This window comes from Trifolium pratense, linkage group LG5, assembly GCF_020283565.1.
Source record: "Trifolium pratense cultivar HEN17-A07 linkage group LG5, ARS_RC_1.1, whole genome shotgun sequence".
In the NCBI taxonomy this organism is placed as follows: Eukaryota; Viridiplantae; Streptophyta; class Magnoliopsida; order Fabales; family Fabaceae; genus Trifolium; species Trifolium pratense.
The window spans coordinates 25,912,130-25,935,044 of record NC_060063.1 but is presented as its reverse complement, the minus strand read 5'-3'; the positions used below and the strand labels follow the sequence as shown (position 1 = coordinate 25,935,044).

Below are 22,915 nucleotides of genomic sequence, written 5' to 3'. Positions count from 1 at the left end.
TATTTTTAACTTTATAATTAAAAGAGCTTCTATACAAAAAAAAAAAAAAAAGCTAGGCGAAACATTCCCATATAAACTATTGTTCCTTAAATAAGTTTAAGTTGTTGGTGAAAGCAATAATAGATCTCAACTCAAAGTACTTGTCACCCCTTCACAAACTTGTGTCAAACGTGCCCATATAAACTATTGTTCCTTAAGTAAGTTTAAGTTGTTGGTGAAAGCAATAATTGATCTCAAAGTACTTGCCACCCCTTCACAAACTTGTGTCTAATTGGAACCTATTTGGTTTATCACTTGCTTACTTCCTATTTAACCCAACTTAATTAAATTATCAATGCATGATGTTGGAACTATTGACATTATGCATGCCAATTAAAAAAAAAAAATTTCTATCATCCGGCCCACTGGACTCTCTAATCTGGTTAGAAAGTCAATACTGGCATCAAATGGTTTCAGTCTCCTCTCGATCATAGTTGCAGAGGATCAAACTGTGGTCCTCCCTACAAAGTCCAACGCCAATCACCACTAGACTAACTAACGATGTGTTAACTTACTAGAAATTGGTTTAATCGTTTTTCCATATATTGACAAACCACGTATTATGGTTGGTTTAATATTGTGAAAATCCATTATCCAATTATATATCATCATGTATGTTATTAGTTATGTGATTACTGATTAGCATATCTATGATTAATGGTTGTGTCGCAGATGTTCATGAAGGATGTGTGTTTTGGACTGGACCGGAATAGAATTAGCCCAACATCGCACCCACTTGGTTTAATACGGTGTCAAGTAACTTAGTGATATAAGTGGATGTCCTTACCAACTGAGTTAAACTCATCTAACATCCTAACCCATTTTTAAATTTAGAAATATGTTTCTTTACCATATTTAAATAGGTAAATTCTAATATCAACCACTTCATCAAGTGGTCCATGGTGGGCCAGTCATGAATAACATTATAACGAATACGAATTTTACAAAATCCACCGTTGGATTGAAAGTTTATATCATATAGATCATCCATAGAAAAATTTAGAAAAATTGAAAATCATTTAATATGTTATTGAGACACATCAAGATTAACGGTTTATTAAATAACGTAAATCTTGATGGGTCTCAATAACATATCAAATGATTTTCAAAAAAATTTAAAAAATTTATAGATGATCTATACGATATAAACTTTCAATCCAACAGTAAATTTCATAAAATTCATTGTCCACCGTAGCATTAGCCTATTTAAATATGTTTCTTTACCATGCCATTAATACGGATAATGAACAGATGGATCATATAAATATAGAATCACACGACACGAACATCTCTGGAATTTTCTGAAATATTACTACTAGTATTTATTAGTATTATGTGAATTAAATAAATTTATGTGAATATTCAGACTTCAGAGTTGTCTTTGTCGTTTTGAGATTTTTTGAGAGTAAAAGAAGAGGAGGTGATAATGGCAACAAACGGGGGTGCTAATAAGAAGGTTTGTGTAACTGGGGCTGGAGGGTTTGTAGCATCATGGCTTGTTAAGCTTCTTCTTGCCAAAGGTTACTCTGTCCATGGAACTGTCAGACAACCTGGTAATACATCTCATCTCATCATCGTTCGTATAATGTTTCAATATTTTTAGAATAAAGTAAAAATATATTAGTTATTGAAGCAATGTCCTAATAGTTCATTAGTTGTTATACATGTATACATTTTTTTTATACAAGCAAAAGCAATATAGAACAAAGAAATACATTTAGATTTAGATGCAAGAGATTATTACAAACCTATGAAACACAGACACTCTTCGGATTAGACTTATTTTGGTGTGGCACATTTTGTAATTATATTGAAATATGTCATTTTTCTCATATTATTATCGGTGTTGACGTGTTTGTCTGCGTCCGATGTTTGTGTCTCAGTCCGTGATTCATAGTTACAAACTAACTAACTCCAATTACTAAAACAAATAAATGATATGTAAATGTAATGTTGTTATATCATGATAAACGACTGCAAAGTTATATCAAGTATCGCAGCATAAATGCATATCAATTAAATTTGTGATACGTAAGGAATGAATCGTCATTTTGATCCTCGAAATTTTAGGGTTAGTGAATTTGGTCCTCGAAATTTACAAAATATAATATTTTGGGATAACAAAAGTTTAGCTGAATTGGGTCCTAGGGGATCCACTAGGATCAGGGCAAGCCTCAAAGCTCTTAGAGGACGTTGACTGAAGTACTTACATATTGCCCACCAACGAAATCTTAACATTGATAGCGGCAGTTGGGTTGGTCTGGTGGTATTAGCTTGGGACCTGGGAGTGTGCTCCTCCTTAAGGTTTCAGGTTCGATTATCTCTGGTGTCAATTTGAGTAGCCTAATTTAGCTTCTTCAAAAAAACTCCGATTGAACATGCTCTAAATAATTCTCAAGACATTCAATTTTAGGGCTAGTATACTTTTTGGAATGCATGGATGTTATACTTTTCATACAAGTTTTGAAGAGGATATTGTTATATTATATATGCATTACTGTCATTCTTTGAGGTACAATTGTTGTTGTGATTCACTTGAAGTGTATGTATGACTTTGACCATTGCAGGTAGTAAGAAATATGAACACTTGCTTAAACTCGAGAGAGCTTCTGAGAACCTTACACTTTTCGAAGCAGATATCTTGAATTATGAATCTGTTTACAAAGCAATTGTCGGATGCACTGCTGTCTTCCATGTTGCAAGCCCTGTACCTTCAACAGTTGTACCAAATCCTGAGGTAACCAAAACATATTTCGAATCTTCTTCTCTTGTTTTCGGTGTATGTTTGGTTCCACTTTATGAGGAGGCAAAATTGATTCAAGATGTGTAGCATTGATTTTGCCTCTAGAATTGGCATTGGGATTCAGTGAAGAGTGTGGCTTGGTAACCGTCTATTCATAGATGAATGCTTGATCTGCGGTTACTCGAAGTGCAACTGCTTGATGTTTTTCTGCTCCTGCTGTGTTTTCGAAGCCAACATCCTTTGCAATGAAGTTTGCACCATTAACACCTGCTGTGTTTTTCTGCTCCTGATGTGGTTCATATCACAATTCTTGATATTGAGGAGAATCGCGAGCAAATGCAGCAATAAAACCCTAATGATGTCGCGTTATGATTTTGGCAACATAAAGAATTGTTATGTCACAATCCAGATTGTTGTTGTGACATTTATTTAAAAAATCTATGGTGGACCACCTTGACATTGATGTCGAGTCTCAAAGGTAAAAGTTCACAGTTTTTCATGTAACGTCTGAGACAGTCACTTGATCGGTGTCAATTTAACATAAATAAAAGACAAATATACGTATCTCAAAATTGATCAAGCGATTATCAATTAAACTTACCTTCAAAAGACAAAAAATTTACCCGGACTAAAACCAAAAAGTATTATAATTGCAGAGACTAAAATTATATTTGAACTGAAAAACCTTTTCGCATGAACGATTTGGTACTTACCGAAGGTTGCGGCAGAATTTTTTAACATAAGATAAATTATTTATGAATTTTTATGTGCAACTAAAAAAATTCATATTTAATTCATCTCTTGTTAAAAAAATTAAATTTTTGTAAGAAAGATTCATATAATGTACTATATTTTTTTTATTTGTAGGTGAAGTTTCATACCGACAATTATTATTTGAAATGCGTTAGTTATTTTTATAATTAAACTTAATTTAAATGTATAATTGATTTCTATATTTTCATCAAAGTAAAATTTATGGTCTCCATTCTAAAACTGATATTTTGGTTCCAAATTAAATTAAATTTGGAATTTTGAGTAATTATTTATTTATACGAAAAGCAAGTCATTAGACCTTACGTAGAAAAACTACCCAATATTGGATTGGGGTAAAGCATAAAATTATTGCAAAATCAAATTAGTTCATTAAGCACCTTGCTCATTACTTGTAAATACATCATAATGGTAATTAGGTTGGGAACCCAATTTACACTTTAACTAGTGAACCTTATAAAAATTTGGTCACTGTCCAATACCATATTTTGATTGGCCGTTTGAGCGGTTTTGACAATATCGACCAATCACACACATACACACAATATAATTCTATAAATTGAAAACCTCTTCTTTTTTTTTCTTTCCATTTTTTAATCACTCGTTCATACAGTGTTTCATTCAAAATATTTTCTTGGGGGTGAAAGAAAGGTTCACACATAAACTTGTGAACTGTGTTTTATTCAAAATTATTTCTTCGGAGGTGAGAGAAGTGTGAAGACTTGAGATGACAAATTTTTATATTGTGAGGAGTAGAATTGGAAGGCCGGGGGCGTGTGAAAGACTCGGGGGGGCGCGAAAAGAACTCAAATTTTGGGCCATTGTTGGGCCATATTTCCTACATTTTTGTTCAAATATGTTTTTTTTATTCAATTGTTTTTCCTGATATTTTTCATTTTTGGTTCATATTTTTTTTTTCTTCTAAAAATTGGGCCAACATGATGAGTGGTGGAGTTGGTTCTGCCCTCACACCCCCTACATCTCTCGTGTCAAATGAATCAGATTTGAATTCTAGAATCTGAGTAGGGTAAAAGTCATGAAATTTCATTTTGGCACAAGAGGATTTGAATGTATAGGGATTCGAGCATAGTTTTGGACTAAAATTTTAGTATGTCCAATCCCTAAAACTTTGTCTAATTTGGTACCACTACGTGAACAATTATGATTCTTTTTAAGAACTCCCAATGCTTCAATTTTGTCAAAAAGTCAAGATGAAAATTTCATAGAAGCAGGGTGCTTTTGATAATTTGGAGGTTCGGCACCTAATATTAAAAATAAACCACTTAAAAAATGCCATTTTATTTTAAAAATAATACTACTCATTTAAATTGTAAATAACATCTATAACATAAAAAGTAGTGCTCCTTGTTATTAATACAAAATATTTATATTTTAATCAATAATAACAACAAAATATCTTCTGTCTATTTAAAAAAACCATTCCTTCTAGTAGTGAAATGAAAACGGAGAAGATACACGCATTTCTATTTATGTTTGAGACACAAAAAACCTTTTTTTTTTGTTTATTTTATTTTATTTTTCTGAAAAGTTGACCTAGCCACTTTGAATTGAGCGAACAAAAATAAATTAAAATAAAACTTTTTATTATTTTATTTTCTTTGAATCATCAGTATTCATTAGACATGCTACCATACAAAAATATCTTCAATTCCCCAAAAAACAGAGAAGATACCCCTAAGCATACAAAAACGGAGAAGATACCCCTAAGGATCGCTCCTGCATAGAAGAGGACTTTCCACATGTTGATCATTCAATCAAAGATGAGATATTTCAAAAATCACAATTTTAGAGAAAAACTTTACGTAATCTCGAGGGTTAAGGATCCGGATTCTCCCCACAACTATTCTCTCAACTTTCTACACACATAAATTTCAGTTGTTAAATTAATCTAACGGTTGATTTTTTTTTTTTTTTTAAGAGTGTGAGTATGATAAATCAACTTTTTATAAATTGATCCGTTTTAATAATAAAATAATAATAATAATAATATCTTCTTAATTTGATCAATTTAATATTATTTCATCAAAAGGTGGTCAATTTTAAAAAGAAATGATTATTTTGTGTTTTTCATAAGTTTCCTCCATCGTAAGTAATCATATTCGAGATGCATCGGACACTAAAACGTAGTTATATATTTTTTAATTAGAATACAAATTTTAGTTCATTATTTTGTAATTTTTTTTTTTTGTATCAGTACTTTGGTTCTCAATGGAAGGGATTCCAGTAATTTAAAATTCGGCCACGATATTAGAAAAATCTAACCAAAAATTATTCCCAGGAATTTTCCTGAAAATCAGTTCCAGTAGTTCATTAACACTTGAACTTAATCTCTTAATTATATAGTAAAAATTTAATCCTTTCTACTAAACTCAACTCGGTTGTATTGTATTATTACTTTTATTATTATTTTTTTTTTTGAAGAAGCTAAATTAGCCCATCCAAATTGGCATCAGAGATGATCGAACCTCAGACCTCAAAAGGAGCACACTCTCAGGTCCCAAGTCAATACCAATGCACCAACCCAAGTGAGTTTATTACTTTTATTATCTTAACATTGTTTATCTATCTTTGTCAACAAAAAAAAAAACATTGTTTATCTATCTAGTGTCTCTAATAAAGAGTTTTCCACTTCAAAATCCATTTTTTGGAATGATTTTAGAATGAAGCTGAAGTCAGCAAAAATACAATATCGAAAAGGAAAGCATAAGAGAAATTGCTACACACAGGCATGGTTTGTGGCTTCAATTATGCTGTCTGTGAGAATGAAAGAATACAGAAACATGATGGCATTATTGGCAAATTGAAATTTTTTAGAATAGTGACGCAATTAGAAATTTCAGGATAGATGGAGCATTTTTTTTCTCTTTAAATTGGATCGTCACTAATTTGTTGACAAAATTATAACCAATATCCACCTTGATCAGCCCATTTATCCCATCTGCATTATATATATATTGGAGTTTGAATTCCGATCATCTCATTTATTCATGTTAAAGATAAAATTTTTAGTCACTAAATTTATTAACAAAAAAAAAAATTGAAAAAAATAACAGTTGAATTGAAAATAAGCCTAAATTAAGTACTGTTGTTTTTTTTTTTTTTGAGTAATTAAGTACTCAATTTAATCCATAAATTATAACTCTCACAAATTTAAAATCAACTAAAATATTCTTAAACTATTCAAGCATCGGGTTGTATTGTCTCTAAACTATTAAAATAAAATTAACAATTAAATTTCGAAATTATAATTTTTTGATCCAACTATTTACCCCATATTTTTTTTAATGGCAAATATATTATATAATAAGCAAAACAAACAATAAAAAATTCAAAATATAAAAGAGTACTTGAAGTACATCCCGCCAACATCTAACAACTTCTAAAAAACACAAACAATATATAAGAAGGCACACCAAAAGCTAAACACTACATTATCATATTAAATTGACCATTATTAATTAATCCATAAACACTATAATTTTAATCATATTTGTTCTGGACCGAGCTTACAAGCCCGGACATCCAAACATCATGAGCAAATGAAACCGAGCAGGCTTAATACACGACATATGACAGTTGCTCGACATTCCAACGTTTATATTCATAGGCTTCCTGTAACGTCAAATTCCACCGGAATGATGAACATTAACTGCTCATCAAGGCTTTCCAGCCGTTTTCCGGCAGCCACTTGATGGTCATTAATGCCATCAAGGGTCTTGGGCCAACGCTAGGGGCTATATATACGTGACTCCATGTCATTCACAAGGTACGTACTATCTAGCACAGAAAACATTTGCTTCACTCTCAGTGATTTGAGCGTCGGAGCACCTACAGGTACACAACCCCCCTCCGCTTCAACAGGGGTCATCAAGAGCTTAACGCTGGCGCGGTCGCACATTATGATCAGGTACGATCAATATTTTCTACTAATAAATAAAATCAAGTATTAGTATATAATTAAGATGTTAGATTTGTTTCAATTAATACAATATATTCAAAAATTTGATTTTTTTTTTATTTTATAATTTTCACCAGATATAAAATTAAAATATCAATGGTCAAAATCGTGCATTAACATATGTGAAACAAACAGTTAACTAGCTCACTGATTAGTTACTATTATAAAATAGAGTATTTATATATAGGACACTCTTATATAGTAAATATTTTTCTTATATAAAATATATGTTTATCAGATGGAGATTTATTAAGGGTTAGGATTTTACTTCTCCACCTCAAAAGAAATAAACTATTGAGGAAATTCTTTTCTAGACTTTTATCATCAATTTTCGTAATTTAGTAAAAAAAAAAAAAAACTATGGATATATATACCATGACATAATCCTGCAATGCATTATGTGAGCTTCATCAGCTTTGGTTGATTTTTTGATATGGCATTAATCAGAACATTGAAACGGCTACCTTCCATTCATGTCAACTATAATGTCTCTGTGACCCACACATTAATATTTTCTTTGTCACACTACGTAATCAAATAAAAAAAATAAAAAATTAATTTCTACATTCCAAACTTTGTTGTAGTAGTACGTAGCATATGGACGTGAACCATGCTTTTTTGTATTTTTTCCTTCTAGTTCTAGCAAGCCTAATAATTTTTGTATCGGTGCAATCTATCATAATTTAATCATTTTTTGAGAGCAATCTTACCTCAGCAATATCCATTTTCTTCTATTCCACTTAATTCTTTTTCTTTGTTTTAAAGATTCTATTCTATTCTACTTAATTCTAATGAAGTGTTATGTTCGAATTATATTTTTTTTTGATAATTTTATGTTCGAGGAATATATTCTACATAAAGTCTTCCATGGATATAACTATAATTATGTGTGAACGAAAAAAAAAAAGAAAAAAAAAGAAGATATAACCTTAGGATAATTTAATTAATATTAATTAAACATATATTTAATTAATATTTAATTTTTTTCAAGTAAAGTGACAGAAGTAAAATTAAAAAAAAAAATAATAAGCTAAACTCACAAACTACTTGAAATAGTGTTTAAAAAATAAAATATAATTTAGTAATATAAGCGCTATAAGTTCTTTTATAACCGAATAAATTTATAAGCTATAAGATAACTTATGTGTCTTTTCAATGAGAGTCTAAATCATCGTCTCTCCCACAAACATCCGTAGATATATAATCAAGTTTGATGAAAGATAGAATTGTAGGACAAAATTGTCCATCAAAATGATTTTCACGCTTAAGTGATTTTTTTTAAGTAATGTTTTATCTAATGTGATTTTCTGCATATGTAAAATCGTAAGTAAACTATGTTCCAATTCACATGAATTTATTGTTAATTATAGGTGCATGATTTTAATTTACGTTTTCTAAGAACACGACGTATAAAGCACGTTAAGTGGTTCTCCCTTGATAATCGTTTGATATCGCTAGTTGCCGACTAAAAACATCGACATAAGATTATGATAAATATTAAGTCTTATTAAATTATCCGTTATAAATTGTAAAATAATAAAAATAGAGTTTAATTGCTGTGCACCGTCGGTGTAATTTTTTTTTACACATATATCCAATGACGTGTTGCCACATTATTTAATGAATGTGACACATCATGTGTTTTTAATGACCATACATAATGTGTCGGTATATTATTGGACGCATGTGCAAAATAACTTTACACCGACGGTGCATATAAATTAAATTCATAAAAATATCTGTTATAAAATATAAGCAAATAAATAAGATTTACTTTTGAAATCAATAAAGTTGTGAGAGATGGATGAAAAGGAAAAATGAAAGGAATTGAAAGTATAAAAAATTAGAGGATGAAATGAAAGGAATATAAGGGAATAATCTCAAATCTACGGAGACTAGTCCAAGAATTAGCTGCCCGAGCAAGAGTATGAGCAACCATATTCGCTTGTTTCCTAACAAACTTCACCTCAAAGTTTATACACGATAACATAATTTGGATAATGTCAGCAACAATTAAACTAAATTCCGAATTACCACTACACCTGGTTCGAATAACTTCAGTCAACACATGTGAGTCGCTTTCAAATTGAACCCTATTCACACCTCTTTGATTGGCTTTCTTCATGGCCGGAAAGAACGCCCATGCTTCGCCCTCCACGATTGAAAGTGTGACCTGCTTACGCTGGGCAGCCACAAAAATTTATTAATTTGGAAAGCAAAGCAATTAAAGGTATTTTTGTCAATTTTGGGAAAGCAATTAAACATTTATAGGGTGAAATTAGAAAAAAACTTTTATTACCAAGATTGATGAATTATACTATTTTTTTATTATTTTATTTTTAATAAAGTAAAGTATATATATCGCCCGCTTGCAATTTAGATCGAGTTAACTTTTTTTCAATAAATATTCTCTTTATGTTTTTCTTATATTTTCATTAGTAAACAAATTAAAGTGATTTTGTTTTTATTATAATTTTAGGAAAAAAAGTGAATACATTACCATGTCTCAATTCAAGACATGAAAAACACCTCCAAATTTAAAATGCACTTCCAAATTATTTAATTTGGTCTCACTCTCAAGAGATGAGTGATATGATGGATCCATCTATCAAATCAAATTAATAATTTACATCACATATTTTGTCTATATTCTACTTGTACTTGAAAATAAAGTACTAGTATTTGTTTGCTAATTGTCCCTTAAAATATTATAATATTTCTAATCCTAATTATTCACTATAAATACATAATCTCAACTCCAGATTCTCATCAATATTAAGTGTCTCTTCTTCTCTCCAAACAACTGAAAAGAAGAAAAAATGGCTCAAGAAAATGTGAAAAGGTCACCTTCTCAAATAAAATATGGCATGATTCAAATTACCATAAGGTTATTGGCTATATTATTGTTTCTGGGTTTGGTTTTCCTTTTCATTATGATGCCTACAACAACTTACAAACAAAAATGGATTCCTAAAGTTCAAGCAAAGACAAATAATTCCACCTATTTTGGTGCACAAGGTCACTTTCTTTTTTTTTTAATCCAATTATGGATGCTTTCATTCATTTATTTTGTACCATTAATTAATAATATTAATCCTATGATGTTGTTAATTATTTCAGGTTTAAAGTTTATTCTGTATGCTTTACCAGTCTTTTTAATAGCTACTTTGGGATGTGTCTATCTTCACATAGCCAAAAAATCATATGAGTGCAACAATATAGACATGTAACATTTTTGTTCTCTTAATCTTGTTATCATGCATCTTTATTTATTTTTTTTAATTTTTATATATCTGTGTGTTTTTGAATCATAGTGGCAATGGAAAGAACCGTGAGACAACTATATGGAATCGTCCAATCCTTGTAAAAGGTCCACTTGGAATTGTTTCTAGCACAGAGATTGCATTTTTGCTTATGTTCATTGGACTTCTTGTTTGGTCCTTAGCAACTTGGTTACACAATGACTTTGCAAATATCACATCAGAACCACCTGAGGATGGCCAAAAAGTGTAATTATTTCTTTCCATCATACACTAAACACAAATCGACTTCAGTAATTCAGGATTCAGTCGAAAGATAAATAAAATTTTACTAATGATCATTTCAGTCAAAATTCAAACTTAGATTTGTTTTTAACCGAAGCTTATTAAATATTTAAGTTGACTAGAAAATTTATGCTGAATAACTGGAGTGTCCGGAGTTTGAACTCTGATCTTATACATATATAATGCAATATGTTTACTAACTGAATTAAGTTTACGGGGACAACAAATATTATCTTTATTACAACTAATACTATAATCCTGATTATGTTGCTAGTCGGGTTTTTTCTTTTTCATTCAAAACTGAACCAAATTGTTCTCCTGAGCTTTGCTCAGTTGGTAGGAACATTACATATATATTAGGCATTAAACACTCCACTTATTCGCTGCTTTAAGTAGAATTAATGACTGAGTTGACCTATTAATGAAACCTATATTTTGATGTTTGTTTGACTATGTTGGTGGTGAAAATTGACAGGTGGCAAGAGAAATTGGAAAGTGCGGGATTAAGGTTAGGGCTTGTTGGGAACATATGTTTGACGTTGTTGTTTTTTCCTGTGACTCGTGGTTCATCCGTGCTACCATTGTTTGGGCTCACTTCTGAAAGTTCCATAAAATACCATATTTGGATTGGACACGTGCTCATGACAATTTTTACTTCTCATGGAATTTGTTACATCATCTATTGGGCATCTACTAATCAAATTTCTGAGGTTAGTTATTAATTAGTACTAATTTTTTTTGACACACAATTAATTACTAATTTAAGACTTCCTTAAAATAAAAATAAATTACCAATTTAAGACCCTATAATCCCTGCTTTACGTATCATCAAATCATTAATTACAGTAGGTGGAAGTAATTATTGTTCGAACAAGTTAACAACTTGTATGATGAACTTGATATTGAAATAAACACAAGTGAAAGAGCTAGAGTGTGTGAATTTAAAAATGTTCACATTGAGTCTCACATTGATTAGGATACGCACTTTAGTAGTGTTTATATACTAGAAGGTCACTACTAGGGGTATGTCTCAAGGGGTACCCAGTTTTGTAAACGGGGCACACCATGCTAAAAATCACGCGTGCCGCCGTCCGGGAGGGCCCGACTTGGTGATAGAATATTTTTTAATATCCAGAAAGAAAAAAATAATTATTAAAATTATTTTTCTCTATGTGTACCCTTTGAAAATTCGCACATGTTTTTTGTGCAAGCGATCAAGTCATGAACATAATTTTTTGGTTGTTGCCACTTCGAATTGATATTTGTATATCAATCTAAACTGGTTTATTAACCATCGAAGGTATTTTTCTGGTCGTTTTCTACAGTGCAGTAGAGAACAGTATTTTCAGTGAATTGGTTGTTTTGTCGTGGGGACTTCACGGTTGCTGGTCTACCTTGCACAATTTGGGTAGTGCCGTGAAACGTCTTAAAGAGACCGTATCGAACCGCGACTCGGCTAGTAGTTTCTTCGTTGCTTATTTTTAACTCGATTTTTTTCAAAACCGAAAAAAATAACAATTATTAATTTCTTATTTTTTTAAAACTAAATTGAGCTATATGAAAATCACATTTGAAATTAACAGGCTACTTCTAATCTCATCAAATCTAATGGGTAAAAATTCTATAAGAAGCACTTAAAATATGATACCAGTGTTTTATCAAGAAAAATGACTTATGCTAACAGTTTGAGAAACCTTAGCAAAAACTAGTCACTATGTTCTTAAACAAGTCTTATGAATGTCGTGTTACTCGAGTCGAATCTTGACTGAAACAATCTTTTAGTCAAATTTTATTTTCCAAACCGTGAATTATCAGAAAGTCTCTTTCCCTGAAAATCGGAGGATTAAGACATAAAAAGAATCACATGGATGACATTTTACATTACTTTTAGTTTATAGTATAGTATTTATTTCATGGAGCTATGCCTTTGTTTCAATGCAGATGCTAAAATGGGAGAAAGTTGGAATATCAAATGTAGCTGGAGAGATATCTTTGCTTGCTGGTTTGTTCCTATGGGTTGCAACCATTCCTAAAATTAGGAGAAAATTCTTTGAGCTTTTTTTCTACACTCATAATCTCTACATCATTTTCATGATCTTCTTCATCTTTCATGTTGGCATTTCCTATGCCTTCTATATGCTCCCCGGTTTCTACCTCTTCTTGGTTGACCGTTACCTACGGTTTTTGCAATCTAGACGAGAAGTTCGTTTGGTTTCATCTCGTGTTTTGCCGTGCGAAACCGTAGAACTCAACTTCGCCAAGGGACATGGTAATTAACAATATCTTAAATTAAACTCTTATGCCCTTATTTGAATTGACTTATTCGAACTTATCTACTGACATAACATTTTGAGAGAGCTAATAATGCGATATGCTTTTTGCAGGGTTGAGTTATAATCCCACAAGTGTGATGTTCATAAATGTACCAAGCATATCAAAATTACAATGGCATCCATTTACCATTACATCTAATAGTAAATTGGAGCCAGAAAAGCTAAGTGTTGTCATCAAAAGTGAAGGACCTTGGACACAAAAGCTCTATCAGATACTTTCAAATCCTGCACCAATCGATCGCCTTGCTATATCCATTGAAGGTCCTTATGGACCTGCTTCAACCAATTACCTAAGGTCTACATCTTATATATGATTGCATTTTTATTTGTGAGAAGTGTTCAAATATTCACATAAAAAGTGTGGTCGATAACGTTCAAAACCGTGGTTAATTGCTTTCAGTGGATGATTAATGTGTTGTAACACATTGTTATATTCATTAACTATCAACTGAACGTAATTAACTACATACTTGAACTGCATTAACCATCTAATTTATTATCGAAATTTGATATCAAAATTGTATATCAAAATAGCATTTCTAATATAAGAATGCCTTTATGCATAAGTTAATTGATTTTTCACATAATAACTTTTGTTTGTTCTTTTATCAGGCATGACACACTTGTGATGGTGAGTGGAGGAAGTGGTATCACACCATTTATCTCAATCATTAGAGAGCTAATATATCTTAGCACCACATTTAAATGCAAAACACCAAACATTGTCTTAATTTGTTCATTCAAGAGTACTTCATATCTATCAATGCTAGATTTGATCCTACCAATTACTGGCACACCATCTGATATTTCTAATCTTCAAATACAAATTGAGGCATACATCACAAGAGACAAAGAGTTTAAATCTGATATTCCAATTCATCCTCAAACTTTATGGTTTAAGCCAAATCCAACAGATGCACCAATACATGCTATGTTAGGTCCAAACTCTTGGCTTTGGCTTGGTGCTATAATCTCATCATCGTTCATCATCTTCCTTATCATAATCGGGATCATTACTCGTTACTACATTTTCCCTATCGATCATAACACGAATAGAATATTCGCGTATCCGTTAAGGTCGTTCCTTAACATGCTAGTAATATGTGTGTCAATAGCTGTTGTTGCTAGTGTAGCAGTCCTTTTGAACAAGAAACAAAATGCCAAAGAAGCAAAACAGATTCAGAACTTGGAAGGGTCATCACCAACAGTATCACCAAATTCAACGATTTACAATGCAGATAGAGAATTGGAAAGTCTTCCATCTCAGTCTCTTGTTGAAGCTACCAATGTGCATTATGGAACTAGACCTGACTTGAGAAGTAAGTTATCTATCGACTATCGCTGTATAAAATATATCTGATATATTTCTAATGCGCGTGATTAATTACAACGATCTCCATTTTCTTTAATTATGATTCTGAGACATTTCTGTGAATTGAAATCAATCTTTTTTTTTACAGGACTTCTATTTGAAATCAAAGGGTCAAGTGTGGGAGTTCTTGTTTCAGGACCTAAAAATATGAGGCAGGAGGTTGCTGCCATTTGCTCATCTGGTTTAGTTGAAAATCTGCATTTTGAGTCTATAAGTTTTACCTGGTGATTTTACTCTTTCTAATTCAAAGGATACAAATCATTCACGATCAATCAATCTCTATAGTAGAGCTTCTTTTTTAATTGTCTTGATTCATAAATCTGTAAAATTTATTTGTCAACAACAATTTGTCCTTATTGTTTTTTTTTTTTTATAATCATTTGTCCTTATTGTTTAGTAGCATATATATAATATGAGTGAAGTTTAATATCTTGCTTCTCATAAAGTATCAATCCTCTCAACAAAGACAAAATAAAACGAATACGAAATGGAGAATTATAAGTTTATGAAGTACATGCAATAAGGCTCACAAATTATTAAAAGAATCTAGCAATAATTTTTGTAAACATCTTCAACATCTTGCTTGCATACCAAGCGAGAACCGCACCTTTTTACTTGCAATGCATCACAACAGTAAGTTTTCAAGACAAATTCAATTTGACTGCAGTCACCACCTTCACAAAATCTCTCACGACATTCTTCGATGGACAGATAGAGAATATAAAGGTGAGGGACATAGGGTTCCATAGGAGATAAATGCCGGCTTTTGATAAACAACTTACCGTTGGGTCCAAACAAGTAACAAGTTACTTCATGATCACACAACTCAGGTTGATTATAAAAACTAATCAACATAAAACACAAAGCAAGTCCTACCCATTCAGTTGGAGGATACTCATGAGGGACTGGCATATGTGTCCAACTAACATATTTTGAAGGTGTAAACCATGAAGGAATTTCACTCCCTGTGATAAGCATGTCAAATCTTGCTTTAGGTAGACCAAGTTCATGTGCCTGTATGTAATGTAACACATAATTGTTAAGTTGAATAAGATCCTGTTTGAATAAACAACTTACTTAAATGCTTATAGCAAAAGTTACTTTTTAGGTTCATTGTATGACTAATGTATTTATAGACCAAATACATTAATCATACAATGAACCTAAAAAGTAACGTTTACTTATAGTTTGCCACGGAGGGAGTAAGTGTTTATGTACAAGCTATTTCTATACCAAAGGATAAGATAAAGTCGTTTTTTTTTTGTTTGTATAAGCTATATATAATCTGTTTTTATAAGCTACCCTGGCGAGCTTATGGAAATAAGCTGAAAACAGTTCATCAACATGTCACAAACTGTTTTCGTAAACTCTTACAAACAGTCTTACAAGTGTTTATCATTCACAAACTCAAATAAATCAATATAAACATGTCTTAAGTGACAAGAAAGGGTGATTATGTATACACACATACACAAGCGTGCGCGCGCACACAAATCAAATCACATTATTTTGAGAAGGTTAGGGAAGCAAGAGTGCAAACCTTCAGAAAGCTCTCCAGTACTATTGGTAAATGTGAGTGTCGTTGTGGACGCGTAGCAAAGAGACTGCATGGTCTAGATAGATTGGATTTGGAAGTTTCAAACGAACCACAATTACTTGCATCCAATAACCTCATACTTGATTGAAACTCTGACAACGTCTGAAGCATTTCACAGCAGTTTAGGCCAAGATATTCAAGCTTTGGAAGTTGTGAAATGCAACTTGGTGTACTAACAAAATTGTTTCCGTCGAGATTCAAAGCAATCAAGGAAGATAAGTTGGCAAAATCTTTTGGCATTGATTTTTCAGATAGATTGCAATAACTTAAATTTAATTTCACCAAAGAGGGTAGATATAACTTAGGTGGCAATCTAAATCCAGTAGGTTCTTGTGGACTACCTAGTAGCTGTGAAAAGGGTAGAAAAAATGTATTCACTGACTTGGAAACTACTCCTTTGCATCCAGAAAATGATATTACTTTGAGGTTTTCAAGATAAAAAACCGATGAAGGTAGTTCTTCAATAGCAGTTTCATTTGCCAAAAGTTCCTCTAAAGACTTGATTTCTTTTAGACCTTCTGGAAAACTACGGATTTTCGAGCAGCCAGAAACATTTAGAGTTAAGAGGGACTTCAACTCACATATTGTATCTGGAAGACAAACAAGATTCTTGCAATTTTCTAAATCCAAAAGAGTAAGAGATTCAAGAAATCCAAGTGAAGATGGTAGTTTTGTTATAGCAGTCTCTTCTAAATAAAGCTGTGATAGATTTTTCATGCTTTCATTGAACTCCGGAAGATGTTTAAATTCACAGCAACCAGAAAGAAGTAAAACCTTCACGGAACTCATCTCTATTTTACATGGAAGAGTTTTGAGCTTTTTGCAACCTTTCAAATTCAATAGAACAAGTTTCTTGTGGCTTAAAAGGGAGGGATGAATCTCAGTTAAGCTTGTACAACCATCAAGAACCAATGATTCAAGATTTGGAACACCAACAAAGTCCGGCGATCGCTTTAGAGACATCGAAAAGCTCAAGTTGATGGAATTCAGATTTTCAAGAAACTGATAAAAAAAATAAGATAGAAAAAACAAACAAAATACTATTAGCTTTAAGAATTATTATGATCATAATGAATTAATGACAAAAGCATAAAGAGCTATGAAGCACGGACACCGAATACGACATAGACACTGACACATCGGACACCGACGCTTTTCCAACATCGGGACACGCCTAATCCGAGGAGTGTCTGTGCTTCACAAATAAAGAGTCTTAACCTGTGTTCCATGCCAAAGTTGTTCTATTTTGCTATGAGACAATTTGAGATCAACAATTTCATCCAAATGATTATTGAGTGGCAGAGTTTTCAAAGGACAACCTCTCCAATCAAGAACTTTTAGTGAACTAGGCAAGCAATTGAGGCCAAGGGGAAGTTTTATTTCACATAATTTGAGAAATCTTAGCTGACTTATTTTGGAGAAGGCTTCATAGTTCCAACTTGCTTCATATGGTTCAACTAAGTCCATAGCTATGCCTTGAATTTTATCAGTTCCCTATCAAATCAGAATGATAAAAAAACTTTAGTGTTTCAAGTTTTCACTTTCGCTTCAGCTAATAAAACATATAGATCCAATATTTTTGTCACTATTTTTGCTAACAAAACACTCTTTCATTGTTTCTGAAATTGCATTCTTCTTAACTTGCCTTTCATCTTCTATCTATTAAAATTTTTAAGACACGGGGTTTCATCTTGTTGTTTGCAATTTAAAATAAATATAAATTTTAGAAAATGAAAACCGAAAAATGTTTTCAGAAAGTAAACACGCCTAAGCTTAAGCACATACTGTTTGTCAAAAGAAAAAAAAAATCTTAAGCACATACTGCTAAAGCTTAGAAAAAGTTAAAATTTCCATTTATGTAACACCAAACATGCAATAGATGTTGGAAGTTTGGAACATACCTTATTTTTTCTCAATACTTGATCAATGTCTTTTTGAGACCATAACCTACTGCGTTTTCCAGGATCATTCGGAGATTCTTGTAACACAATATTCCTTCCCATTTCTTGAAGCAAATCATGCATCCACAACTTATTGTTCCCTCTTTCAAAAGTTACCAAAGATCTTTCAATCAAAATATCAATTCCAATTTTTGGATAATCACCACAATCTTCTAATATTTCTATTACTGCATTTTTGTCCATTCCTTTGAAGAAACATGCAATATCTAGAAACATATTTTTCTCCATAGATTGTAAGCTATCATAGCTTATTTTCAATGTACCATGGATTTTGGAATGAGGAACACTTCTTATTTGTTCTAAAGCACTATGCCAAACCTCAACAGTTCTTCCATAAAGATGTGAACCCAATACATCAAGTGCTAATGGAAGACCTTTTACATATTCAACCACTTCTTGACACAAACTCAAATACTCTTCTTTAGGATGATTTTCTTTAAATGCTTTCAAACAAAAGAGCTTAAGTGCTTCTTTTTTAACTAAGCCTTGAGCCTTATAAGTTTCATTCACTCCATGTGTTATTAATAAGTGCTTATCTCTACTTGTGATTATTACTCTACTTCCTGGACCAAACCATTCTTGCTTCCCGGCTAAATTCTCCAGTTGGCTTAATTCACTTACATCATCAAGAACAAGAAGAACCTTTTTGTTTCTTAAGGAGTTTGCTAATATCTTTTTTCCATCATAAACGTTATAAAAATCGTTGCTTCTTATATCGAGATGAGAAAGAAGTTCACTTTGGATGTGAACTAAGCCATTTATCTTAGAAACTGTTTCTCTAATGTCTGCAAGAAAGCAACTAACCTTGAATTTGTCTTTGATCGTTTCAAACAGTTCTCTAGCAACAGTTGTCTTTCCTATGCCGCCCATGCCCCATATGCCTATGAAGCGAACGTCGTTTAATCCCATTCCTAGTAGCGAATATACTTCCTTTATCCGCGAATCCATTCCAACAAGGTTATCTTTAACCTTCAATCTTGGAATCAATTTTTTCTGAATATGTTCAACTACTGTATCCACCAAGGAAGCCTCATGCCTGCATAGAGAGGGAGGAAAAGGAGACTTGCATTAAACCAAAAGTAAATTTAGGAACAGATAGAAAAAAAACAAGTTATTATCATTTTATATATGTTGGAAATTCGAGGTACAATTAGAAGCATAAAAATTCCTACTAGAATTTCAAGTTTAATTTTCTATGTACAGAAGAGGTGAATGGAGCACAACTTGATTGTTTATAGCAATACCATTTACAACAATAACCATGCCTTAATTCTCCATGATCATGTATTGAGTTTAGTTATACAATGTTAAAGTTTATCTATCTCAACGGTTTGATCTATAGTTCTTATTGATTTCTCTCTATATTTAACCATTGGATTAACTCGCCTTACATGCTCAACTCTCATTGTTCCTAAAGGTATACTTGCTTAGCTTACTATGATTTGGAGCTAAACCATAGTGTTGTAGTAGATTTCTTTTTTTCAATGGAATTGGTCACTGGCATCATGGTTGGAGTATTCCTTAATGTTGTGATTCAGTTATTTGAGTCAAAATCTTAAACAAACAAATCAAAGTAAATAACCAGGTGTTTTTGAGCAATTGTAATTTCATCTATCTTGACATGACATATCTTTTGTCACAGTTCACATATATGTAATTGTTCCTGCTAAGGATTGAGGGGGTATGTACTTAGTTAAATGGTATTCCAGGCTTAAGCCGTTTTGTAAGTAAGTGAGGATTTGGAACGTAAATCATTGGAAAATGAGAAGGGTACTATATATAGGCCTTGGCATAACTGCAGGGGGTGAGATAGTTCTGTCCCACGTTCTTACATGGCGGTTCCGCCTAGAGCGGAACGTGTATTCGATCGTGCTATACTGTCAATCCTTACTTCCTTAAGGTTCGGGACGTGTGGTCGTGTGGCGAGTAAGACCCTGGACTTGTTCAAGTGAGTTTGACCCTTTCTTGGGCGATCAGCCCATCGGATTGGCTGTTGGGCTTGGCCGAATTGGGCCCTGGTATCCCGGTACCATAATATTATTCATTAGAACACCACCTTAACAATGTTCAAGGAACGTTAAAAAGTCTGAAATAGCAAGTAGTTTTTGGAATCTGAGTGTTTGTCTTGTTCTCATCTCCGTTTTTTTTGTGTTTTGTTTTCACCCTCTGGTTCCTAGGGGAAGGGGGCCCTAGTAGTCCAGAGTTCGGGGCGAGTTCTGGCATCAAGTGGTTCCAGTCCCCTCCCAAATGCAGTTGCGGGGGATCGAACCGTGGTCCTCCCTACCAAGTTCAACGCCAATCACTACTGAACCAACTAACATTTGGTTCATCTCCGTTTTTTTGTTGATAGATTTTGTGCATTTGAAGATGTTAGGTAAATATGAAGTTTAGGCACATGTCATTATTATTAGTTATGGTGGCAGGCTAATTTTTGTTATCAGAGCAAATTGTTAGTGTATCAGTTAGTAAACTGATCTAGTTGTGTCGCTATTTGAATCACTACTTTTGCACTGCATTTTGAAACTCTTTCGTTGAATGTTCGCTGTTATCAGATCAATTTATGTTATCTTTCTCTTCATAATCTGACTCAGTAGTTTTATCATTAACCTTATGTGCATAATATCAATGGTTTCACAGCTAAACTGCAACCGCAATTTAAAACCATCTTACCACAAATTTTCTATCATTCCAATCAACTTAAAAATAAAAACAGTAAATAAAAAAAATCAAATGATGAGACGACTAACCTGTCCTTGGAGTCCCAGCCAGAGTAACTAGCAACTTCTCTCAAAGCATCTCTCCACCTTTCCACTTTCATTCTATCATTTCTGAATTTTTCTTCATGTTTTCTAAAAGCTTCATCAAAGCTTCCTCTCTGATTCCTAACATCAGAAGGATCAACACCATAGAAGATTGGAAAAACAGCTTGACCAAAACTTTTGTTGCATTCAACAATCTTTTGTAGCTCATCTAAACACCATGTTGAAGAAGCATAGTTTGGTGAGAGAATGATGATAGCAAACATAGATTCTTCAATGGCTTTATTGAGTTCATTTGATATCTTTTCTCCCTTATTAAGATCATAATCATCCTTAAATGTTTTGATACCTTTTCTTTCCAATGAAGCAAAAAGATGATCGGTGAAACCTCGGCGAGTATCTTCGCCTCTAAAACTCAAGAAAACATGGTTACTCCAACAAGAAGAAGATGAAGATGAAGATGCTTCATCATCTATGAAGGTATATGCCATTCAATTATGAATTATTTTCTTACAATGTTGATGGTTTTGGTGCCAATGCATTTCAAGATTCATGTAGATATAAAGAAATGATAAAGTTGACTAAATAAGTGTGAACAAAACAAAGTCTTTAAGTCTATGTAGGAAAAAGTATAGAAATTTCTTAGAAATCAACAAGAATTCCTAAAAGGGGTTTGGTGTAACATAATATTGAATTTTTTTTAAGCAACCAAGGAATATAGAATAAATTAATACAAGTAGACATTAATAAAAGTTCAAAATTTTTCTCTATGTATAGTAAGATACTGCTTTTACATGTTCTAAAAGCATACTTTACTTTCGGAATGAAACTAGTTAAAAACCCGTGCGTGCGCACGGGACGCGCCTTCGGCGCGTTATATTGCGTCGGGGCGTTAGGTCGTAAGGGGTCTTCGGCGCGTTGCACGCGCCTTCGGCGCGTTAAAAAGTTGGTTTCAACGAAATTAATTTTATAAATAGAAAGAATTAGTTGATTTAAATTGTTGTGTTATAATTAATTGAGGAGTGTGACTTTAACCACAACAACTCATGTCATGTGAGAAATTTTAATCTTATAATAAAAAGTCATATTTTGACTATATATGTCATCATATTTCAATTCTAGTTTATAATAATACATTTATATATGTAGATTAATAAACTCAAACTACTTAAAAAGTTAATAAATTTATAATTTAATCAAAGTACAAATTTTAATATATGTAAATAATTATAGTAGTAAAAATATTATTCATATTAACTTAAATAGGCCGGCCTAGTAGATTAAAAGATTTTAATGGCCTGCAACCTGACCTATTTAACTAAATAGACTTATAAAAATATCTTGCCCTGAGTTTATGCTAGGCCATAGCCCCGTGTAGGTATATCGAGGTCTTATATTAATTATGACATCGGCATATTCCCAAATTTCTTTTTATATTATCAAATAATTTTTTATATTATTAACTTATGTGTATATTATTATTTTTAAATTCTTTTATCAAGAAATTTTTTTCTGTATATGATAAATATTTTAAATTATTTTTATAGTTAAAATTGTTAATTTCTTTATCGTTAAGTATGAAGGAGAAGGAGTGCGATGCGTTTTTTTAAGCAAGAAGGAGTGAGATGTTATCAATTTTGATTTTTCCTGTTGCAGGAGAGAGGAGTAGTGTATACTGCAAAAGTGTTTTAGAGTGAGACTTTGACCGCAACAACTCACATCATGTGAGAAATTTTAATCTTATCATAAAAGTCATATTTTTACGATATATGTCATCATATTTCAATTCTAGTTTATAATAATACATTTATATATG

At 32.2% G+C, this 22,915-nt stretch overlaps 3 protein-coding genes across 3 annotated transcripts; 2 read left to right on the top strand and 1 right to left on the bottom strand.

The window, feature by feature from the left end:
• Window positions 1-1,312: 1,312 nt before the first annotated feature.
• LOC123886336 (cinnamoyl-CoA reductase 1-like) lies at window positions 1,313-2,869 on the top strand. The gene is made up of 2 exons (XM_045935664.1): window positions 1,313-1,592; window positions 2,607-2,869. Exons 1-2 carry the CDS (start codon window positions 1,466-1,468, stop codon window positions 2,867-2,869), a joined length of 390 nt encoding a protein of 129 aa, XP_045791620.1. The 5' UTR covers window positions 1,313-1,465.
• Window positions 2,870-10,300: 7,431 nt separating this feature from the next.
• LOC123883024 (ferric reduction oxidase 2-like) lies at window positions 10,301-15,061 on the top strand. The gene is made up of 8 exons (XM_045931705.1): window positions 10,301-10,550; window positions 10,653-10,758; window positions 10,847-11,041; window positions 11,553-11,787; window positions 13,019-13,346; window positions 13,462-13,705; window positions 14,023-14,729; window positions 14,871-15,061. The coding sequence occupies exons 1-8, from the start codon at window positions 10,352-10,354 to the stop codon at window positions 15,008-15,010; spliced, it is 2,154 nt and encodes a 717-aa protein (XP_045787661.1). The 5' UTR covers window positions 10,301-10,351; the 3' UTR covers window positions 15,011-15,061.
• Window positions 15,062-15,193: 132 nt separating this feature from the next.
• LOC123883023 (TMV resistance protein N-like) lies at window positions 15,194-21,908 on the bottom strand. Its single transcript, XM_045931704.1, has 5 exons — window positions 21,088-21,908; window positions 18,281-19,376; window positions 17,598-17,873; window positions 16,323-17,381; window positions 15,194-15,796 (listed from the first exon to the last, which is right to left on the bottom strand). The coding sequence occupies exons 1-5, from the start codon at window positions 21,588-21,590 to the stop codon at window positions 15,329-15,331; spliced, it is 3,402 nt and encodes a 1,133-aa protein (XP_045787660.1). The 5' UTR covers window positions 21,591-21,908; the 3' UTR covers window positions 15,194-15,328.
• Window positions 21,909-22,915: the final 1,007 nt, after the last annotated feature.